The 24,126-nt window shown below is 33.2% G+C and overlaps 4 protein-coding genes across 4 annotated transcripts in view; all 4 read left to right on the top strand.

Annotated features, from left to right (window-relative positions):
* The window catches only part of LOC108726018 (ess-2 splicing factor homolog), an 11,750-nt gene extending 6,133 nt beyond the window's left edge, over positions 1 to 5,617 (top strand). Inside the window, exons 4-8 of the mRNA XM_018453372.1 lie at positions 2,582 to 2,853; positions 2,969 to 3,377; positions 3,465 to 3,895; positions 4,243 to 4,621; positions 5,139 to 5,617. Of these exons, the coding sequence (XP_018308874.1) occupies positions 2,582 to 2,853; positions 2,969 to 3,377; positions 3,465 to 3,895; positions 4,243 to 4,621; positions 5,139 to 5,493 (1,846 nt within the window). The 3' untranslated portion in view covers positions 5,494 to 5,617. The remainder of the gene's footprint in view (positions 1 to 2,581; positions 2,854 to 2,968; positions 3,378 to 3,464; positions 3,896 to 4,242; positions 4,622 to 5,138) is intronic.
* A 3,136-nt stretch (positions 5,618 to 8,753) lies between these two features.
* LOC108726033 (uncharacterized) lies at positions 8,754 to 10,764 on the top strand. Its single transcript, XM_018453389.1, has 3 exons — positions 8,754 to 8,909; positions 9,510 to 9,805; positions 10,653 to 10,764. Exons 1-3 carry the CDS (start codon positions 8,754 to 8,756, stop codon positions 10,762 to 10,764), a joined length of 564 nt encoding a protein of 187 aa, XP_018308891.1.
* A 2,735-nt stretch (positions 10,765 to 13,499) lies between these two features.
* Positions 13,500 to 16,289, top strand: LOC108726031 (uncharacterized). The gene is given in 4 exon segments (XM_018453387.1): positions 13,500 to 13,904; positions 14,018 to 14,116; positions 14,470 to 15,880; positions 15,883 to 16,289. Coding segments are annotated over 4 exon segments (2,274 nt in total). The 3' UTR covers positions 16,242 to 16,289.
* A 5,212-nt stretch (positions 16,290 to 21,501) lies between these two features.
* LOC108726028 (reticulocyte-binding protein 3) lies at positions 21,502 to 23,383 on the top strand. The gene is made up of 2 exons (XM_018453384.1): positions 21,502 to 21,648; positions 22,039 to 23,383. Exons 1-2 carry the CDS (start codon positions 21,592 to 21,594, stop codon positions 23,002 to 23,004), a joined length of 1,023 nt encoding a protein of 340 aa, XP_018308886.1. The 5' UTR covers positions 21,502 to 21,591; the 3' UTR covers positions 23,005 to 23,383.
* The last annotated feature ends 743 nt before the right edge of the window (positions 23,384 to 24,126 follow it).

Here is a 24,126-nt window from a genome sequence, read left to right as displayed (position 1 = left end):
TATATATATATATATATATATACATTCTACATTATATATCAAAATAATTCGTTGCGTTAATAACTCAGTTTATTTTTCATTTTTTCCATCGATCAGGTTTGGACATCGCGAGTTGAAGTGGAAAGTCTCGCGAGTTGAAGTGGAAAGTCTCGCGGGCTGGATGCGGCCCACGAGCTGCTAATTATGTATCACTATCATAAAAAAATGTATATAAGCCACTTGGTTAAATAAATAATTGCATCACCGATATGTAATTTCACATTAAATTTTACATATAAAGATTTTATTAAATTTAAATTATTAGATACTTTTTTTAAGTTTAAATAAAATATAAATAAATATCATTTGCATGTGCAAATTAAATTGGATAGAGATTAATTTGAATAGAAATAATAGATAATTTACGTACTTAAAGTCTAAAACACAATGCGATGGAATAGCGATAGCGATAGAAATAACATCTGTCAGAAATCGGATACATCGGAATATATAGCTTCTGATAGACTCACCCAAATAAAATATTCTGCCGATAAGCGGGGAATTCTTTTTATAATTAGCATTTCCTCTAAGCAAAAAATCTTACCTGAATCAGGCGTATATTTATAACACGTATTCATCTATAAAAATTAGGACACAAGCTATGATCAAAAATAAATTCCTCTATAGAAAATTCTGTTATAATAATTCAAATAGCCTTTTGAAATAAGAGGATATACAAGATACTAGCGGTACGCTTATTTGTAGAAGATGTTTGTCATTTACGTGCTACCATAATTATGCGTGCATGTCAGTACACGCAAGATATTCTTTTAGCATTAAGAGGATTGCAATGTTAAATGTAGTACTTTATGGTTATACAAAATTCCTTTACTTTGTAAAGTATCTTCTTGGGGTATAAATGGAAAATCCTCTGACATTAACACGGAACCGCTAAACAGCACTTTATTTTGGGTGTTGAAATCTATGGTTATTTCTATGGCTATCGTTATTCCTTCGCTACATTATGTCTGGTGTTTAAAACTTCGGGGCCCTGATGCGGTGCATGATGTGAACCCCCCTTTGCACGGCCCTGCTTATAGCGTTTGAGACTAGAAAGCCCCTAGGTCTGTCTGCTGTGATTGGTGATCATCGATAATAAAAAAGTAACGAAAAAGTAACGAAAAATTACTTTCTTGAGTAACGGTAACTTGTTACTTTTTATACTCGGTAACGAGTAACTGTAACTTGTTATATACTTTTAAAAAATAACTTTCCATTTCCTGATTAAATACCGGAGTTCCTTTTACATCATATGTAAAACTCCTTTTCCTTCGTTTCTTTCTTACAACCACTCTCTCATCCAAATTTTTTTGTGTTTACAATTTCTTCTTTTAATTTATAAATTTAATAATAATGTAGCCAAAGCAGCCAAAACTTTCGTCGTTTTTGTAGTTCATTAATTAAAAATAAATGATGTTTGTCCATCGTTGACATAATCGTTTACATTTTAAAGATGGTAACGTAATCGAGCAGGTACTTGTTATGTCTGCAGTTATTTTCTACTATATTTGATTTTGAGGCTTTCTAGATTTAAAATTTTTGTATAAATCTAAATTGTATCATTCTTTAAATAGATTCGTCGAAGGAGAATACAAAGGATAAACGAATCCTCTCAAACACTGCTCTAACAACACTTGCAACTACAAAACAATATATTTTCAAAATGCTAAGGTCTCGGTGGTCTAAAGGCTTAGGACGCTCGCACGGAATGCAAGAGATCCGGGTTCGACTCCCGGCCGAGGTATTATTTTTCGCAATAAGTTTATTACAGTTTTTAAGTTGGGAAATTTGGGGGGATTATTAATATTTTCAGATTTGATTGCCGGTTGAAAGTCCGACAACGGCACGCAATTATAATTTCTGAAATTAATTCATTTAAATGAATTTACAATAGTTCAACATCTTAACGTTCTGACCGTTATGGCGCTTCTAAATTTAAAGTATTTTCAAAATATTTTGTACCATATACAAACGTGTGTGTGTGTGTATATGTGTGTGTGTGTATATATGTGTGTGTGTGTGTGTAAAATGAAATATTTTATAACACTGTACTTTTACAAGAAATTTTTTCCTTCAGCTTCTTTCTCGTGATATTATGAAATCATCCCGAAATATTTTCCGATATTATCTTAAATCTTTAACGTTATATTTTATCGCATTGGTACATATTAATTTGTTCACTTATATTATAAAAACGGTATATAAATAGTATTAAAAACTGGGGAAAAAGGACTGCGCGGTCGTAAGATTAATGATCTTGACCCATTTCTTTCATCATTCATGGAAACCCGTGTGCATTCTTCACTCTCATCCTAACAGCTCTCCGTTTTGTTTATCGTCAATCACATAAATACGGAAATGAAATTAAATTACTCAGACGATCCGCGCATTTCCTCTACAACAAAACGGATGATTATCTTTGCGGTGAGTGAACGCGCCATGAAATTACATATAAAACCTTTTCATACGGTTTATTCGAACGTGTGAATTCAGGAAGTGACAATAAAGTCATAATAAATTCTTCGCATAAACGTTGCAACAGGAAGTATTCGGGCATATCCAAGTCGTCCAAACAATCATTGTTGATCGATTGCAAAATCGCCGCGCTCGCTAAAGAGCCTGACGGCTTATCATATAAATATAAGGTCAGGAAGAAGATGAGGATCGAGAAGAAGGAGAGAGAGAGTATTATCGTTAAGACAGATATGAGGTCCTCTCTGAGCCTAGGAGCAGCCTTGCTCCTGACGATAGCGATCACTTCGTCCATCATCCAGTCATGCAAATCAGAACATTCGTGTGGACATTTAGGCTCAGGTACGTTGACTGCATTTAAAATTTATTCGTTAATCGTCCCCATCGTCGCGTTGGAATTCTTTGAGGAAAAGAAAGACTTCTCTATGTCATGTCCATACCTTTTTTAATTTTTTAGGCATTAACGCGTGCAAATGCGGGGAAATAGTGGTGAAATCAGCGAAGGTGCAAAAACCGTTGTTCTACGCGTCGCCGGAAGCAATCAACGAAGCTGCAGTAGCACGCGAAGCGGTTGGAAGATTGTCCTTGGGAACGGATCGGTGGCAGTCTGAAAACCTGGCATCTATTCCCAAATATAAATCATATACCGGTGGAGCGTTTAGCAGCAGCAGTAGCAGCAGTTCTTCAAAATCCTCATCTTCCATTGGAATTTTTGAAGGACCGACTGACGAAAGCAACGCTTACTCACCCTTCAATTTTGTCTCGGATAGAGTTACTTCCAATTGCGGATGCGGAAAGGGTCATTCCGAATCTCTGGAGGTTCGCGATCTCCTGTCCTCTAATATTGAAGGAAAAGTCGTGCCCAGGTATTCCATTACGCATGTATTCATTGTTTCATGATTTCACCATTACGTTATTCTTATTTCACGATTTCATCATTCGTTTGTTAACAGTTTTCCACCGATCGGTGATCTGTGTTACTCGAGTCCGCCTAGCAGCAAATTTCAGGTGACCACCAAAGTGACACCTGCATATCCTGGCAAAATCAAATGCGCCCCTCCCATTCCTTACAAGGTTTGCGTCAAAATACTCAATGGACAGATCGACGAGGCTGGATTGAGGGAACTCGGTTTAGCAACCGGTGGATCAATCGGCAGGAGTGCGAGTATTTTCGACAAATATATTTCTAACGATGTAGCCAAGACGGCTACGCGATACGGTTCGCATGCGAGTGCCGGCGCGGGTTCGACCGCATATGGATCGTATTCAGGTGCTAACGCGGGTTCGATCGCATACGCGGGTATCGGACGATCGAACATTGCGAACAACGTCGAGACGATCCAAGGATCGAGCAGATCTAGCTGTGATTTTGGCGATGATGCAGGTACGTCTCTCAATCTAACTTGATATATGTATTATCTAACTACACTGAAAAAAAGATTGGCTGCTGCAGCAAATTAGATGGTAAAATATGGCATAGCATTTTTAATTGGCTGCAGCAGCCAATTTTTGATTGCGTTTTCAGCCAATCTTTTTTTTCAGTGTAACAATAAGATACAGTACAGGCCTCTTTTTTAAAATCTTTCTGTTTATCCATTCATTATAATTAGTCAGACTTGAGTGAATAGTAATGTAATTTTACACAAACACGAGTTATAAAATATACATAATCCAGTTTCATGAGATTGATATAAGCAAGACTGTGAGATGTAACGTTCGTTTATATTTTAGAACTTCCTGAAGACTATTCGTATCCTCGATTGCCAGCGGATCCGGTATCAGTCACTTTAGCATATAAGAATCTCTTCCCACGCACCGTGTACTACAACAAGAAAGCATTCGTACCGGAAGACAAGCTGGCGTTCGGTCATCGAACCGTGCCGACCGAGTCGACACCCAGCAAAAATGTGCTGGACGTTCCCGAGGAAAAGCTTCAAATCCTCGAGAAACCCATCGTAGAGTTGAAGCCGGTGCCACAGACTCCCAACATCATCGGCGGTTATGACGAGCACGAAGAAGCAAAATTGGCCGAGCTCGAGGCCATTGAGCGCGAGAGGATAAATCAGGAGGAGATCGCTGATCGGCTGCAAGAGAACTTTATTACGTACGGGTAAGTCAAAAGAGGAAGAGAATTTTGCGCAAGTATAACTTGCGGCTCGCAAGTCTCGACATCTTCGACTCGGTGCAGAGATATGTTAACGACGCTTCTCGTCAGGTTCGTCGCGAGCCAAATGTTTGCACTTTCGCAATACAACTTGCCGGACGTATACTTATTTATGCGTATTCTTTAGGAACCTTGCTGTCAAATTACTTTGAGCAACGCGCAAAGACGCGCATTTCATTTCTAGATTGATTAAACGTTTTGATATTTGAAAAAATGCCGCTCACACAGATTCGCAACCTCGCTGTTTAATCAATTATCAAATCTCCAATGTTTGTTATTTAAAGACACGGTCTTAATCGTATCGAGTTAATACGTTGAGCAAGCATAATTTCCAAAGATGAGCATTATCGGTATTAATTGCGTACTAATTACTCGAGTGTTGTTTGTGTAGCGAGCAAATTAAAGTATCGAGCAAATGCTAATTCCGAGACAAATATGTATTTTGGCGAATAATTGCTTTTAGAGATCTAGGATACGCGCCAATCAACAGGCCCTTATCGGCAGATCCTACTGCCGTATTCAACAACGTGGAAGACGATACCCGCGGACCAGACTGCGGTCCGGTAGGACCACCAGACCCCGATTATGTTCCTGGCAGCGTCGTAATCAATCAAGAAAATATCGTGGCAAACGGAGACCAAGTCGAAGATGACTCCCTGAGAAACAACGACAGTTCAGACATCTACGTTCGTCATTATGACGAAACTAACGACGACGAGGAATATGACAGCGACGAGCCCATATCCGGCATATTCGCCAGACTGAAAAATGCCGTTCGAAAACACGGTCGTTTATCATCCTCATGTGGAACCGTATGATCTTTCCAACAATACGGAATTCGTAAAAAGGACTTGCCTTATTGACGGTTCGCGATTATCAAGATGAATCTTGATTGATTCTTCTGAACGCGCGAAGACGTGGACACTCTCCAAAATATTACACTAGTCCCAGTCCTGTGTCTTTGTGATGTTATTGATATAAGATAATATAGCAGTTGTACGAGAGTCAAATTGTTGATTTTATTATACAATTCCTAAACATCCTTATTCTTTCTCGATAAAAAATTTTTTATACGTGTATATATACATATATAAAATATGTATAAAAACATATCTATAAACACGCATAAATATTCACAATCATATATGTATAATTATACATGAAATAATATGTCCATATACATCTCTCTTTCTTTAAAATTACTTTTTAATATACTAAAAATAATAATAATATTGAGAAAACATAAAAAATAGTTAATGGGACAATTTTCACATTGTTTGAGAAAAAATCAAGTTCGGAAAAATACAAAAAAATTTGCTCATACATAACTATGTATAATTTTACGTACGATTATATATGAAAAATTCTTTTACATTTCTCAAACAATTGATTTTTTCTAAAACAAACAATGCGAAAATTTTCTTTTTAATTACTTTTGATGTTTTTTTCATTATTTTTAGTAAAAAGTAATTTTACAAATGAAATAAGGATGTAATGGCCATATAGGTAATTATATTGTATATGTTTATGAATATTTATACATATTTATGTATGTTTATACATATTTATATATATTCGTGGTGAAACGGTCCATATGTATGCGTGTGTCAGGATAAAAGATTAAGAGAAAATACAACTTGCGCGTGCGGAATTAAAATTATGAAATTGCGATTTATACATGTGTATATATTTTTAATAACGCAATAATTACGCGGTATACTTTCATATAATTTTACAAATCAATTTTCTTTATTTCTATTTTATTCCGACATTTTATGAATCAAATTTAATTGAACATTGGAAAAATTTTCTAATAAATTATTATATCAAACTTAAAATATATCTAATAAATTCCTACTATCAACAAACAATATAATTCAAACAAAGACTAATGAGAGTCAGTGCAGATAAGTAGCACAGATAAATTTGATATTCGCTGAGGATGACTCCAAAGTGAGTTAAAAGATTTAAAATATGTAAATAAAGATTTTCATCAACTTCTGTATAATTACTTACCTACGTATTCGAGTCTCTCTCCGTTATTGATTTAACTTTGTTTCTACTATCAACTTGACATGCTTTTTGTTATACACAGAGAGAAAAATGTTTGGTATTTGTAACTATAATTATATATTACTATAATTATGATTATTACTACTATAATAATAATAACCATAAAAAATATGGTTGTCCCAAAATATAACTATAAAATTATAGTCACTTGAACCATTTTTATGGTAATTTCAGCTATTTTATGGTTATAACAACTATAATTATAGTCATTTTAGGTTGCCAATTATAACATTTGTTGCTGGAACTATATATATAGTTACTGTTATTATTATTATAGTAGTAATAATCATAATTATAGTAATATATAATTATAGTTACAAATACCAAACATTTTTCTCTCTGTGTACAAAATTGTTAAACTTTTTTTATTTTATTATTATGTACTTTTACTTGCACTACTTTATAATATTACTACAAAAACTTTGTAATAATAATCTTATTTATAACAACAACAGAAGGATTTATAATAATAATTATACAGCATCTTTGATAAAAGCTTAAGTTCGCCTAGACGACATGTTAAAGGTCAAACAGGTTTCCGGCTATAATCTACAAATGCGCGTAGAAGATTTATGATCTCCTTTCTACTTCCTCGGCCAAAACACGACCGTCAACAGGTCATAAAGTGTTTCACTCAGAAAAAGGGAAGCACACCACATGGTGATGTACGATGATCTCCGCGATGGAAACATATCTAATGTATCTTCGAGAGAAAGCGTGGATCTCGGAGTGTGCAGTAGCTATTTAAAGACGCTCCACGCGAGTTCAAGCGTTTCTCTTCGTCAAGGCATCTTTTCTTTTTTCTCTTCTTTCTTCGCGAACGCGTACATGAAATTTACGATTCGTATGCACGCGTCGAACTGATTTATTTCATTTACATACGTGACATAAATTACAAACAGCGAAACGAATGAAACAAGGAACCAAACAAAACGACTACGAGCGAAAGAAATAATACAAATTTATGATGTAAGTACAGACAATGCGGTATATCATTTATTTTAAATGTAAAGTTCTATGTCGATATCTATAATAGATATCAAAGTATCTCTTTTGTAATATAAAAATATGCTTTAGCGAAATGTGCTTCAAAGAAGTATTATATATTCCATGGAATCGAGAATAATGTTAATATTTGAGAGATTTCAATATCGATACTATTCTAAATTGAACTATAGATACATTTTCTTTTTAGCATCAATTTTTCTCATATTATTCTTATACATATATACATACACATATATATATATATATATGAGAGTATATAATTAAGTTTATATGGCTATCCAAATGTGAATAATATACAAATAATTGTAATTCCGTTTTTTATTTTCCAACATATTCTGACATAAGTATAAAGTTTGTAATAACGTATCGATTTCTATCGATAAGTAGAAAAAATCGATTTGTATAAAGCGATACACATTTTTATTTTTCTTCTTTTTTTTAAGTACGGCCTTCTCTCTCTCTCTCTCTCTCTCTTTCTCTCTTTCTGCAATCGTAAGATAATGTGAATCTAAATGATCTTATACAATGGATTTATAAATAAATAAATATAAATATAAAATATGTATAGTATACATTATATGTATATATAAAAGTATAATAGTTTATTTAGCAATTATAAATTCATAACATGTATTAATTTATTAATAAATTAGCATACAGTGGTATTCATTTTTCATTTTTCATTTTTAACGATAATTATCTAGTAAATGAGATGATTTGATGATCCAAATTACACAGGAAATGAGGAAATCTGCATGAACACGCACCAAAAAAAGATACGTGCTTACTCCATCTTTCAATTCAATTTTTCAGCCTCGCGGGACACGTAATAACGAAAGGTTTTTATTTTGTTATTATTTTGTTATTGTTAAAGATTTATCGCTGTGGTTACATCTAAACAGGAAATATTTCGTGAATTTGTCTTCGGCGAAACCACTTCTATATCAGGAGCGCGGTGTATGGAATACCAGTTTAGGTTTTGTAAATCCTTGTGACGATGACGGCAGTATTCAAATTACAACTTTTTCTCATTGTCATCATCTGTTTCTATTTAAAGTCTTCTTACGGCTTCAAATTGCCGTACAATGGTGTTAAAATAGTAACATACGGCGAGCCATGTCAGTCACCGCGTTATCTACCTGTTTCAATTGAGGTATATAACACATGATATATATATATATATACAGGACTGGGTAATCATTTAAAATGCCAAATATAAAATACTTAAAAAAATGTATTTAAAATGTAAAATGTTTTTCGAATCCACTTTATATGTAAAATGGATAAATTAGATATTTTAAATAGTTTTCAAATACAGAATGGTTTTCCCTATATTTTAATATACATTTTTTAAAGTATTGTACATTTAGCATTTTAAATGGCATTTTAAATGCAAAAATACCCAGCCCTGTTAATATATATATATATATATATTATACACACACACACACACATATATATCTTATTGTATAGTATAGCATCCATCCCTTTTTTACTCGATGCACATTATAACGTACATTACTCAATCATCAAACTTATTAAACATCAAAGAATTATTAATAATCAAGAATTAATTATTCCATTTCTTATCACGTGTAACATTTCAGGCATGCACATATCAGCCTTATTTATAATAACGATATATGTATATACAATTGTACATCTTTATTCTCCAATTTTACTACAGATACATAGTATAAGCAAGTCTAAGTGATTATTGTTATTCAATGAATATGTATCTGTAAAATTACAGGAACCTGCGAAACCTGTGACGGAAATTGTTTCACCTAAATGGTCTTGCGAACATCAACCACTGAAATTAAATTATCGAGTCATCTCTACTGAGCCGATCCCTTATCAATCGCGAAAGGAATATCCAATTTCTGTAGAAGTACCTCAAATGCCACAGCCTTTGGAAATAATTACGCCGGATTCTCTTCAAGGGAAATCTTACGCATACAACATCCAGGTTCTACCACCTCCATCTGTGCCAATTTCGAGGAGACACGATTTCGATGTTCAAGTGCCACCTTCACCTTCACCAATTTCGTAAGTTTTTCTATTTTATACATATTATATTTATAAAAGAACAAATTCCATTCACTGCAATATTACAGATTATATGTATACATATAATCCATCGAAATTATTATAAATTAAAAAATTATTATAAATTAAAAAATAGTTCCCTTCCACTAATATTTTACTCCCTTTTAACACTTTCCCTCTCCTTTCCATCAATTATATATAAATACCGTCTCGTAATGCTGACATTGTCATTGCCACATTATACTTACGTTCTTAAATTTTTTCGTACCATCTGAGAAGTTCTTCCATCTACGTAATATTCTTTTCTTGTAAGAACACCGCATTATAATAATTGATCGCTGTTGAAATATAAATTCTTGATTAATTCAACTAAGTAAATTTTTGATTCATTCACTCTAAGAAATTAAAATAGATAAAATAAACTCTGTTTTGTTCATTAGAATCTGGTAGTCCTATGTTTATTATACAACGATCAAGAAATAATTTTCAATAAGAAAAATCTCATACGTCAATAAAATCAAAGTTACATTATTTTCTTATTTAGACAACTTCACATATCATTTTATGTTTCTCGTATTCTGTAATTTGTACTGAAGATGGTCAAAAATTGATCGAAGCGTTTATTTTTAAATTTTAAATATATGACTTTGCGAAAAACATCCTACGTATGTGGCTCCTTCTTATTCATATTTTTTATTATAAATTGTTATTTTATTTATATATATATAATATATTTATTTGCTAGTTCTCTTTGCATTATTTTGCTAATAATGCATCTTTGCCAAATAACAATCCAAATTATTTTCATTGAAAAACGCCTTATTAACAATTAACATTTTTATTTCAGAGTGCCAACGCCACAATCTGTTAATCTTTTAACCGGCCTTACCAGTAAAATCGACAGAATTTTAATCCCCGCCTGTCAAGTGACATCTTCTGGCTGCTGTAATACGGCATGAAATTACTTAATTCTGATAACGCGGTATCTCTCATCAAGTGAGAAATACATAGTATTCGACAGACAAATTGTAAAAAATAAAGAGATTTAAAATAAATAATTCTAATTTTTAACAATCCTTTTACTCTCCTACCTTTTATATCTTCGTTTGTCTTTAACTTAAAACGGTTGGGATCTGTCTTATATATCTTTAAATTTTTAAATATATCATAAATTTCAAATGCCTTTTTAATAATAATAAGTATAGTTTTTTTTTTAAGTTTTTTCTCCATGCTTTATTTGACATTAATAATAAATATATATTCACGTCCACTCGGTCAGTCATAACCGATTATAGAGTGCATGAGAGCCACAAATTCGAATGGGAAAACGTTATTATTTTAGATGAAGAATCTCATTATACGAAAAGAATAAGACATGATAAGAGAAGAAAAGATACGAAAAGAGAAGACAAATACGAAATTAAGAAAAGATTGATTTCTGAAATTTTATTTATCAAAACACAAATAAAATGTTTAAACTTACAAACAGATACTGAAGGTCTCCATAAAGCTTATTTCCCTATTATCGACAAATTAACTCTATAATATAGCATCGGTTCATTAGTCAATGACAGCTATAGAATATAGTGTCTCGTAAACTATTCATCTTTATTTTAATTTTTTTACTAAGACTTTTGAACAGTCAATTTATATATCTTTACTTTGAACATTTGGATAAGATCTACCATTAATTTATTACATTTTATTATACCAACTGATGCATAATTCTAACACATGAGATACAATAACACCTTCAATGCTTTTGGTAAGTAATTTTCAATTGTAATTGTTACAGTCATTCTCTTTATTTATGGTTATTTCATAACAAAAATAGCATTTAGGTTTTCATTTGGTCGATTAAGCGTCTGAGAATGACAACCATGTAGCGTTTCAACGGAACTCTCATCTAATTGTTCAAGAATTAAGAAACAATCGAAAGTATACAAACGCGAATAACTCAATTGTATGCATCAATGAATAATTAATAGTTGCAAAATATTTATCATCGTTGTCGGATTCTCAGATGAAGGCTCAAAAATGAGCCGAAACATTTAAGATGTATCATATATATATAATATATAACCGAATATAATAATTCGGTTATATATATTTATTTATTAAATAGAAATTGTGGACTATTTACCGCGACTCCTATGCTCCCTTTATCGTTTATAATTATTTGACATTGTTGCATTAAATATAACTAGAAGGTTTTTATATAATTTTTTTTACTTTATAAATTTAACATTTTATGTGTGGTAAAAGTATAATTATAGGTATAATAAAAGAACCGGATCGAAATAATAGTAAAATAACGTAATGATTAGACGATTTCAGCATAATACGATTTGATCCTTATCTACAATAAAAACGAATTTGCTTACACGTATATAAATTGTTTAACCTTACATTGATATTTATAGCTTGCAATACTTGCAATACATACATATAATATTAAGATTATAAACTAGATTTTTTCCGCAAAATAATATAATAAGAGATAATATCTAGAATTTAAATGTAAAGAAAATTTGTAAATGCGAGTAAATAATTAGTTACATATATATGTACACTATACATATATATACATATACAAAACTACATTATATTATACGAGATATTAAAAGCTAATAAGCCAATTCATGTGGAAAATATTCAAATTTTCATCGATTTATTATAATAGTTTCTCTCCTTTATTTACAATTTGTGTCATTAAATATCCAGTCAGTTAAGTTTGACAAAAATTAATTTTGTCAAATGCTTGCTACACAAATTTTTTCGACAAAAAGGCACCAAATTTGATGAAAATTCTGTTATATTCTGTTGTAATGTCAGCAAATTAATGACAGATGCACAATAAAATCTGTTGACGTAACATGACAACAAATTTTCGACAAAACCATGCAAAGCTTGTTGACAACTTGATAGCAAATTGACAGCAAAAACGATTAAAATCAAAACCGACTAAAGTTTGCTTGGATTCTTTCTGTCAATTTGCTGTTTGCTTATGTACGCAGACTTTGCTAGCCAAATACAAATTTATTGCTGACACAGATGGTACCGGATTTGTCATCAACTTCTGATTGAATTTGACACTAATTTGGCGATAGTTTGCTTATACGATATATATCAATGTATTTATATGTATAATAAGTCGTAATTTACAACGTTTACATTACATCTGATTAAAAATTTTTCTTAAATTTCTAATAAATTATTTTTAATGGTTTCTAATACATTGCATAAGTATATAAACGCAAATTGACATTTATATACACATAAATATTAATATATGCTTATATTTATTATTTATTATATATAAATATAGATGTGTGTGTGTGTGTGTGTGTGTCGTGTGGGCGCGCGCGTGCATGTGTATAATATATTAAATATGTATTCATACTTAGAGAAAGTACATTGCTATATTTTATTTCATTGGTAAAAAAAAATTCAGAATTATTATACAAATATGTGTTGCGTAAAAAATATCATATTAACAATCTCTCAAGCAATAATGTTGATGAATCGTGCTCCATTATAAAGCGAGACGCTGATAAAATCATGAATAATCTCACGCGCATCAGTACGTATCTTGGTTAATCGATCGTTGTCGACCAACAATCTTCGGTGTTTTTTTATTCCATCACGATCTTCGTGCCGAATCTGGACACGATGATAATAGTCCTGAGAGTATATGAAGCAACCTGTTGTAGCTAGTGTCATCGAGTTCCCGAAACTCATCATGATGAATACGAACATTATCCTCGCGGCATTTGCCATCACCTTTCTGGCCTCTTTACCTCCAAGTTCGGCTTACGCCAAGCACAACTTAGATATCCCTAATACCTTTGACAAACATCTTGATCATGAACTGCAACCATTTCTTCGGGAAAAGAGAGAGAAGGAAGCCGAAATGTTCCATCTAAGAAATAATAATCCTTTGGAATTAGAAGAAGAACCGTTGGAGCCAAAATCCATCTACGAGAGAAGAACGCTTGGAGAAGAGGCAAAGGATATTAAAAAAAGCGAGGAGCAGGAGAAACTGAGTATCGACCCTAAAACAAACAACGATGTTGCAGAAGAAGAGGAAGATGCTCAGGTAGTAATTGAAATATAGTAATATACTATTTATTTATTATAAAGAATTGTTATCAGAATGAAATAATGAACCAAAATGAAAGTAAATCTAAATTAGATTCTCTCTTCTTTCAGGATGACGTATTTTCATACAGAAATATGCACGATCTCATCCAAGCATTGATTCTTGCGGATGAAGAGGACATTGCTGAGAGATTGCAACAATTGCGAAAGGTATTTAATGATGAAAATTTGCAACGCAGTCGCTGCTATATTACACAATTATACATCATGACAATATTATTAGTATTATCATTACAATATGTGCAGTGCAATGTAGAATTTATTAAATTTAGCAAACCTCATTGAGAGAAACTTGCACAATTATTTTATTCATATTTAAATAATGAAGAAAGAAGACTGGAGTAAAAAAAGACAGAAAATACACATAGTTAATAATCTACGATGGTTATTATTATATGGTGTCATAACTAAATATAATGTCACATAATATATTTCAAAATTTTTAACTTGACAAAATGGAAATGATGTGCGATTAAAGGTCCTTATCTTTAATTCGTTTGCAGAATACTACGAAATCTGAGAGGTTTAATAATTTGCCGAAGCGTCAAGCGGTCGCATCCGCAGCCGCAGCCGCAGCCGCAACCGCATCAAACGGACTTCTCGGAGCGAATCCGTGGGATGTCGTTCCTCTGATCGATCTGGATGCTCACTCTTGCGAGGTCGAGGCTTTCTCACACGGTCACTTGCACTTGTCGGGTACGATCGTGCACGAGTTCTTCTGTGAGCTGAGGAAATTTTGGCATTACGGCCTGATCGTCTTGCGGAACTTGAGGTCCGGGCTTAGCTTGGGGCCATTGATAGATGGGGATATCGTCTCCGACAACATCTTGGGCCACTTGTTTCATCATACCTCGCATCTTCTCCACATCGTTATCAGAGAGCCTCATCATCTGCTGATTTTGCCCGATATAATCCATGACGCCGTACCGTTCCCCAGCATCATTGGTGCCATTCATCGGCTCAAACAGGTCTTCTTCAAAGTGCTGCACTTTGGGATCGATCTCTTCCGCACACACGTTCGTCATATCTTCGTGCACTTGTTTTCTCATCTACGTTTGGGCCTGCGAGAAAAGTTATTAGGAAGTTTCAGCTCGGTACTTCCGCTGGAGGAGATAATCGCAGAACCGATCGTGTCTACAGCGGCGTCTGCGGTGTCCACAGCGGCGGCATCGGCGGCGGCAGCGACGGCAACGGCGACTGCGGCCACTTCCAGCGATAGCTCAATCATTGTCCCGGATTATCAGACATCATTGGCAGAACTGCTGTCTTCGTTCCGCGGCTTCTACCACGGTTACTACGCGTCTGGAGTACCTCATCTAATTAAAACTGGTGTAAGTGGCATCTCTTTGCCCTCGGTGTTCTCCGGAATAAGCTCATACTTGTCAAGAACACCCTTCTGTAACGGACCGATTGAACAGAGCACCACAGTGACAACGTCCAGCACGTCGAGCTCCGTTGCTATCGGTAGTGGCCCGGTAGTAAGCCCAGTGATAGAGCCGATAGTCCCTATAGCACCCGTCGTTCCTATCGAGACTGCAAAAATTGCGAGCTCCTCGACCGCCACCGCCACCGTCGCCGAAACGCAGCCAGTGTTTTCCGCTCTGATTCAACCGGAAGTCATACCCAGCGTTTTGGAGGGCAACGTGGCAGCCGCTTCCGCTGCTGCTGCTTCTTCAGCGACAAACGTCGTCTCAACCCCGGTTGTTGGACAAGTGCCGCTTACCTTGCCGTTGCGCAAATACAGACCGAGCCTGTCCACTATCGCACCCGCCGCCGCGGCCGCGAGCGCTTCCGCGTCCGCTTCTACGGGAGGTCGCACCGTGCTCGGATCTGCTCCATATCATGGCCTTGATCTGGACATTGATCGCAGAATCAAATATCCACTTCGTTCGCGAGTCTTACCCGTCGTGGTTCCGCATCGTCAGCCATCGCATCGACCTCCTCGGCTAGCAGCTCCGCCGTGGCTAGCAGCTCCGCCATTTCCTCGGATGCTTTCAACATCGTCCTGCCCAGAGAACAGATAGTTGGCGCTCTCGGTTATGACTACCTACTGCCGGGCGACATCATTTCGGTCACCCTGAAGAACAAAGCGATCCTGTTCGGCCGCGTACTCGATGCCACCAGCCCAATCACGTTCAGTTTCCTAAGACCGAAAATACGTGCCTCTTTACTCCGTCACGGTGGACGGATCTGGAAGCTCCTGCCTAGACACTTCAGGAATCCCGAGTGCTATAGGAAATTTAACGATCCTCTACTCTTGCGTTACGGTCTTTAGACATTATTATGTATCTCGTGACTAGTCCTGAATTATTGTCGACATGTACCAAACAATCGATTGTAACCGATCTCAATCATGAATAAAAATATGTTGAAATTGATAAAATTTACATTAATTTTTCACAACAATTTCTCATTTTAATATTATATACTCAGACAACATTACGTCCAAAATGCGAACATAAAACGGCTTGAAGACGTTTTAAAGATTGCTTCAAGATGTATTATAAGACATCTTAAAGCAATCTTTAAGATGTCTTCGAGACGTCTTATGTCCGCATTTTGGACATAATGTTGTCTGGATCTCTAGTTTTGCGAATGTTATATTTATCTGTCTCGATATTCAAAATCGAGTAGCATTAGCTTAACGTTAACGTGCATAAAAGCGTTTGTTACTTTCAGTATTGTTCGTTTATTTTCTTTCACTTTGAAACACTTGCGGCAATTTTTAATTAAATACGACGGTAAAAATAGACTTAAATTTACATGCAATTTGCAAAAGGCATTGATACCGTGTTTACCGTGTATGTTTACACAAATGCCGTGAAATATATACAATGATCTAAGGAAAATATACGTTTTAAATAAGAAATTTTTTATCGAGTACGCATGCTCGTATAGATATTTTTTTGAATAATTATTATGACATGTGTACATCCATAACGTAAAAGTTTCAAAATCAAATTAATGCAATGCGTACCTATACAATGCATATCGATGCGAAAAACAAATGTATTTTACAAGGTTGGGTAATAACTGCAGTTAATTAGTTAATTAGTTAAAAGTTAAGTAAATAGGTTAAATGTTACTAACTTTTAACTTGATTTAGTTAAATGAGTGAACTTTTAACTACAACTGATTATTTTATAAAACAAATTTTTTTAACTTTTTTCTAATTCTACATGTGTTAAAATATTTCTTTATCTTTAAATGTAAATATTTCTTTACCTTATAAAATTTTAAACATTTTAAGAGATATTAAATTTAAAGAGATTTAAATTTTTAACACTTAAAGAAATATTTTAATAAAAATGATTACTAATTTTATTTGTTCTGAAGAAAATAACAAATAATCCTTAGTTATGGTTTATTAATAGTTGAATGTTAATTTTAAAAGAAGATAATAGAGGAAAGATTAATTGTTTTTAATAGGTATACAGGGTGGCCCATCGAAAACGAAATAGACTGAATAACTCCTACAAACATACTCGTAATTTTTCGAAAAAATGCAAAAACAGGTCGATTTGTGTTGGGAGGGGGACATCTTTTGACGTATAATTCTTACGTATAATTCTTCTCTCAATTTCAACCCCCTAAGTGGGAGTATTAATTCCTAAAAAATTTCAAATAGGAAAGGGGGTCAAATGATACATTAGAAAAGTCTTTCAATTCCCTACATTCCTACGTTTGATTTTTTCAAATTCGATCAATTCGTTTAGAAGATACAGAATATTAAATCTAAAACAAATCAATCAAGCGACGCCGTAGCGTCGCGACGCCAAGTGCACAAAAATATAAAATGGGTCGCTTGACCGCTTGACGTGTGTGAATGTCATTGCGTATATGTTCGTGCCGTTGCCAAATTCGCTACACTGCCACTAGCTTTATCTGGAGTTTTGACATCAACAAACTTTAGATTAAAATTACTCAGAAAAACAAAAACTGCAATCAAAATCTGAAAAACAAAAACTGCAAAAATCTAAAAGCACTTTTATTACATTATAATGTCATCGATATCTTTCGATTGCAATCAGTCCAAATAAAATTGGTGCAGCTGATCTGAAAATCGAGTCCCGAAAATGGACCATTTCAGATTTTCAGATTTTTTCAGTCGTACATATTAGACCGACAAGAAAAATAAATTTTTTTTTAATCAGCCTCTCAACTCAAAAGCTTCCATTCATACCAAAAGGACACCCCTAAATTTTTATAAACAAATATTAAGATTTAGAAGTCGCTAGTGAACGATTTTTAAATCAAAGTTTCGATTTTTCTTAATATATGTTTGATTTGATGCAAACATAGCTTAATCCGGATTTTAAATGTGGTATGTTTTTTTGATCGTTGAACACAATGCAATAATTCATTTAACCCTACGATATACATCTTAAGAAATATAGCTCGATTAATATGAAAAATGACCAAATTTTGAGTTCACGTCGATTTTAGCAAGATTCTAAGCGTTCAAATAGGTCGTTACTCCCCTCAAATTGTAGGTCTGTTCACTCAGAACAAGATTCAGTTAGATTTTTCCCGGGATCTCCTACAGGGCCTTTAAAAGTCGCATTTAACTGGATTATAAAATGTTTTTAAAGATAGAAAAAAATTTTTTTTATCCTTAAAAAAGTTCTAAAGTATATCGCTTCATGGTTTTGACATCCTCAAATCAAATACCTCAAATTGACGATAAAAAAACTCTTTATTAGAAAATGAAATGAGTACATAATACTAAAAAATATAATTTAATTAATTGAAATAAACTAAATAAAAACGGACTGTATTTCTTAAGACATATATTAAATTAGGCTATCTTCAGTGTATAAGAATTTCGTAAATTTTTCACGCAACTGACGACTAATCTAAGTTTATTTTTTCTTAACATGTCTAATTATTGATTACGCAAGAACGCTCGTTAACTAAAAATTGTTTTTCATTTTTCCTTATATTGATGTTAGTCCAAAGAATTTCGAGTTATAATGTTCAAAGGAATTCGTCTTTTATTACAAAATTTCCGATAATCCAAATGTTTGTAATTAGTTGTTAATTGAACGCAAAATTTCCAGATTCTAACGAGCACAACATTTCTTGATTAATTAAATGTTTGCAATTCGTGTTTCGAGTTATAAAATATAAAAATTAGTATCTGTGTTCCAATAAACTTACATGAATTAATATTGAAAATGGATAACTTGTTGTAATAAAGTACTCGTTAAGATGTTCAGCCGAATTCTCATCATGATACATATCTTTATATACCCAACAAGTATCGAAACAAGGAGAGGATAAAATGATATTATATAGGGGGAGTTATGCTAAGCAAAGGAAAGTATGTCTCTGATAATTTTTCCGTATCACTCTGCTTGTTAAGACCATCAATTTGTTTTTTAATAAATATATATCATTTCCGACGTGATTCTTTTTTGATTTAAGAATCGTTCACTAGCGATCTCTAAATCTTAATATCTTTTAATAAAAATTTAGAGGTGTTCTTTTGGCATGAAATGGAAGCTTTTGAGCTGAGAGCCGATTAAAAAAAAATATTTTCTTTTTTCCTTGTCAATCTAGTGATGTGTGTGCATACATGTAAAGCGTTTTGTTTATTAAACTGCTTTTTACAAATTCAAATAATGTTACATTAAAATTAGCAATATAAATAAAAATTAATGCATATACATATGTAATAATTATCGATGTATGTACATGACGCAAACAGAGACAGAGTGAGAGAGAAGAAGAGAGGGGAAGGGAGGGAGGAAGAGGGGGAGAGAGAGAGAGAGAGAGATGATGGACGACGACGATACTAGGACAACGACACAACGACGACGCTGGACGGCAACGACGACGTCGAACGAGACAACGACATTTAACGACGACGACGACGTTGTTTTAAAAAATTTACAAAAAGCAGTGAAATCCCTAAAAAAAACCTCTTTAAAAAAGAAAAAAATATACGCCAAGTGCATAAAGAAGGTATTGAATATTACATTCCTTTTAATAAAAAACGGATATGAAATAAATGCAATTAGTCAAGTATTTTATAATGCAAGACCATAAGATAGATTGAAAGTGACTAAAATGATCAACTGGATTATAGTGAAGAAAAAACTTGGCGTGCCTGGGTCACATCATAATTGCACTTCTGTGAATATACTATATATATATTACCTCAACACATTACTATTAAAAAAATTACGATTTAATTGGTAATATAGACGACTTTAACGACGCTTAAAGCGTTGTGAGCACAAAAGCGAACACAGCCTTATTCGTAAGAACAGAATGTAGATGCATGTCTTTAGTATATCTCTAGTTTAATCTCCATCTCAGTTTTCACACACTTGATCCCAGTATGCAACTATCCAACCTCGTAGTTCAAATAATAATAAACGGATATGTGCATAAAAGTAAATATATAATGATATATACACAATATGATAAAACAACGATATATAATAGATCAGGGTTGTGCTCGTTACTTCAAAAAAGTAACGCGTTATCGTTACTATTACGTTTTGAAAAAAGTAACTCGTTACCGTTACTCGTTACAAATTTTAAAAAGTAACGCGTTACTGTTACTTGAAAAGTAACGATTCGTTATATATATATATATGTATTGTGAATTATATATTTTTAACGTTGGCAGTACCTATTAGAACACGATAGGTATAAGATATTAAGTACAAAATATTTCTTACAAAATTAAGAATAAATTATAAAATAAGAAAATAATAGGGAACTAAAGTAATGGTAAAAGTAACGGCTAAATTCTGTTACTGTATAAATGTTACCGTTATAGACAGAAAAAAATAACAATCGTTACTGAAAAAAGTAACGACGAGAGAAAACGGCGTTACAAATAACGCGTTACTTTCCAACCCTGTAATAGATTTACATACATATACAATTTAAAACACACAAATACATCCTTCAAATTTTATAGAATAGCGAGAAAATTATTAATATACCGTAGCAAATAAAAATGATATTATAAAAATGATATTACAGCTTTAATATAACTTGCATCATTAATTAAACCATGGCATCGATCATGTAACTTTTTCCTAGGGCGGAAATGTGAAAAGTGAAAATTTTTTGCATGTATGTGTGTATACGTTCATATATACATACATAAAAATTTCCACTTTTCACGTTTCCACTCTAGAGAAAAAATTACATGATTGATTTCCATGAGGAAATTGATAAATGAATTGTTGACAAAGTATTTGTGTACATCACCATCTGCAAGACTGCCATCTGGTGATTTAATACAAAAATCAACTCATATTTTTCATATTTTTTGTGCAAAAAGATATTTTGAGCAAAGAAATATTGTTATGTCAGACGTTACGACGTTTAGTATTAGATTTCGTTGAATCAGTAATTAACAGTTTCAATTCATCATTTATCATGCGCATTATCACATGAAAGGATGTTATTCAGTCAAGTTATTAACTCAGGTGTACCATGCTAATAATAACAGGTTGGTAAATAATAGCTGGAATATTCGGCTAATATATAAACGTATTCGTTGAATTGTCATTGCACAGTACAATTTGCTGATTTCTCTCTGACAGAGAATTTGGCACGTCTCTTCAATCTTGTCACTCAGTCATTCCTTTTAAATCGCGATGGTACGCGTTGCTCTTCTAGCAACCGTTCTGGCGGCCCTGTGTTACACGAGCCAGGTAAGTTATAATATTTCGCAAATGCAAAAAATTGTTTTGCGATTCAGAAATGCAAAGAATAGAGAAAAGAAAAGTTGCTAAATATTGAATATTGTAATTGTGCTAAAATCGATTAGTCTGGATCTACAATAGGTTTTTAAGCTTTAAGCCATAAGAAAAGAACGATGACAATCGATTATTCTCCTCGGATTCGACTGTAATTGGTCAATTTCTTACGGCTTAAGGCTTAAAACACCTATTGTAGATCTGAACTTATGAACACGCGATTCTATATAATACATCTTTTTCAGAATATCTTAATTTTACTTAAAATCAGATTACTTTAAATAACAAAACATATATCATACCTTGAAATATAACTAAATCTTGTTTTTATCAACCGCTTATTAGGCTATCCCGGCTCAAGTTGGAAGTACAGAATTTGAATTGCGCAAAGAAATCTCCGACCAAATACAACAAATACTTGATAATATTCCCGAGGAAGTGAAAGACAAAATTGAGGATTACAGGGACAAATTCCTGGAATATTTAGAACAATTCGAGAAATACTCCCAGGAAAAAGGAAGGAGCGCCTTAAACATATTTGAGAGAGCTAAAGAAAATGCCATGAAATGGTTACAAGAGAATAAAAATGTAAATGAAGTTCTCGAAAAGCTCAAGAAAGTGAAACAAGAAATCGAGACAAATTATCAGTATGCGCTGAATAATCAAATTCAGAACATTAAGGATACCATCGGGCAGTTTATTAATGATGATTTGAAACTGAAACTGAAGGAGAAACTCAATTTATATCAAGAAAAGGTAAAAGAGACCATGGAGGAGGTATTAAGAAAAAAACAAAGTGGCGGTGAATCTTATGGCATCAGAAATATTCTAGAGAAGGGCAAAGACATTATAAACGGTGCCCAAAACAAATTAACAGAAAGCTCGAAGAAGATTGTGAATGATGCCGATGAGACTATCAAGAAATTTAAAGAATATATAAACGAAAGCCTGCAGAAGGGTGATAAAATAAAAGAGTTGATAAATAATCTGGATAAATCCTGGGACATATTAAAAGAAACAATAAAGAATGTCACAGGGAGGGTCAAAGACGATAAGGTAAAGAGATCGGTCAGCAATGTTATAACGGATAGACAACAGGCAAGCATAATAGGAGGGCTCTTAGACACGGCCAACAGCTTGGTGAAGGAAACAAAAAAGGGAATAAGGATTATCGGAGGCAATGAAATAGATGATATTAAGAATAACTTAGGGAACCTAAAAGATTTGATGGGTGAGATATTGGGAGCAGAAAAGGGGACACAAGAAGAGACTACTGAAAAAAATATTAAAGACGATACTAAAAATATTTAATTCTCACTCTCGGCCGCGGTATCAAAAACACAATACTTTTATTACTTTGATTATATTCAAAATTAATGTGTTCTTCGGAGAAGCCATAAACTTGAGTTTCAATTTCACAAATTCTCCGGAATTATAGTTTTTTCAATAATTTAGCATTTTACAGAAAATTTTGCCTAGTGAGCAATATCTGTAACACATTATATCTCGATTTTCAAGCGTTTTAACGCTAATTAATCTTTTAATTAATCTGATTGTGTAGTATCTTCGTCCTGTTGAAGTCTGTAGTCTTATCTACAAAGATATCTTTTTCAGGATCACTCAAGTTATGTAACGCTTATCACAATTGTATTGAAATTCATGAACACAAATAAAAAAATGTACATTTTAATATTGTGACAAAATTTACTTTATCCCTAAAGCATCCACTCTAAAAATTTTAATAAAATAAAAAAGATGCCGTTATATACAAACATATACAGAGGAAAAGATAGTATTATGGTATCCTATTTACATTTTATACAATAACTTGGTTAACGATTGATATTTAAATTTAAAACTTAACAATTACATTTGCCAACATGTTATTCAATCAATTCTAAACTCAAAGTTGCAAAACATTTATTACTTAGAACGCTATTTGTAAAAATGTGGCGATTATACTGCACAATGGCTCGAAGAGAAATAGAGGTGGTAATATGGCCTTCTTCAAAAATAGATTTAAGAAATTGGTCTTGTTTAAAAAACAGTATCTGGTTATATATATATATAAAATTAACAGAAAAGTAAAGTACTGTAGAGTGTATGTATGCAAATTATGCAAACGTATGTATTACACATAACTCCTTCCGCATATAGACTGCTTATATAGTATTAAAAATCTATATACATACATATGTAATATAAACTATAGATTAACAATAGAGCTGCAATCGATTTGGAACAATTGTTTTGATATGAAATCTTCGAAAAAGATACTGTCGGCATGTTTAGATCACAAAAATGCCATACTATCGTTTAACTTCGCATAACTCGAAATGTATACAGCTAAATAAAATATTAAATAACATGCGTCTCTCCCCAACGTTAAATATTCACAGAAAGTTCGATTCATATTATCAATGTACCGCTATT

The sequence above is a fragment of the Mycetomoellerius zeteki genome, unplaced genomic scaffold (genome assembly GCF_001594055.1).
Source record: "Mycetomoellerius zeteki isolate Tzet28-1 unplaced genomic scaffold, Tzet1.0 scaffold38, whole genome shotgun sequence".
NCBI classification, from domain to species: Eukaryota; Metazoa; Arthropoda; class Insecta; order Hymenoptera; family Formicidae; genus Mycetomoellerius; species Mycetomoellerius zeteki.
This window is presented reverse-complemented; position numbering and strand designations above follow the sequence as displayed.

Excerpts from the sequence above, each read along its gene's own strand:
- LOC108726033 (XM_018453389.1), top strand. The coding sequence starts at position 8,754 with ATGACGGCAGTATTCAAATTACAACTTTTTCTCATTGTCATCATCTGT. Across the intron at positions 8,910-9,509 it reads ATCTACCTGTTTCAATTGAG|GAACCTGCGAAACCTGTGAC; the intron begins GTATATAACACA and ends GTAAAATTACAG. Across the intron at positions 9,806-10,652 it reads CCTTCACCTTCACCAATTTC|AGTGCCAACGCCACAATCTG; the intron begins GTAAGTTTTTCT and ends TTTTTATTTCAG.
- LOC108726028 (XM_018453384.1), top strand. The coding sequence starts at position 21,592 with ATGGTACGCGTTGCTCTTCTAGCAACCGTTCTGGCGGCCCTGTGTTAC. Across the intron at positions 21,649-22,038 it reads CCCTGTGTTACACGAGCCAG|GCTATCCCGGCTCAAGTTGG; the intron begins GTAAGTTATAAT and ends ACCGCTTATTAG.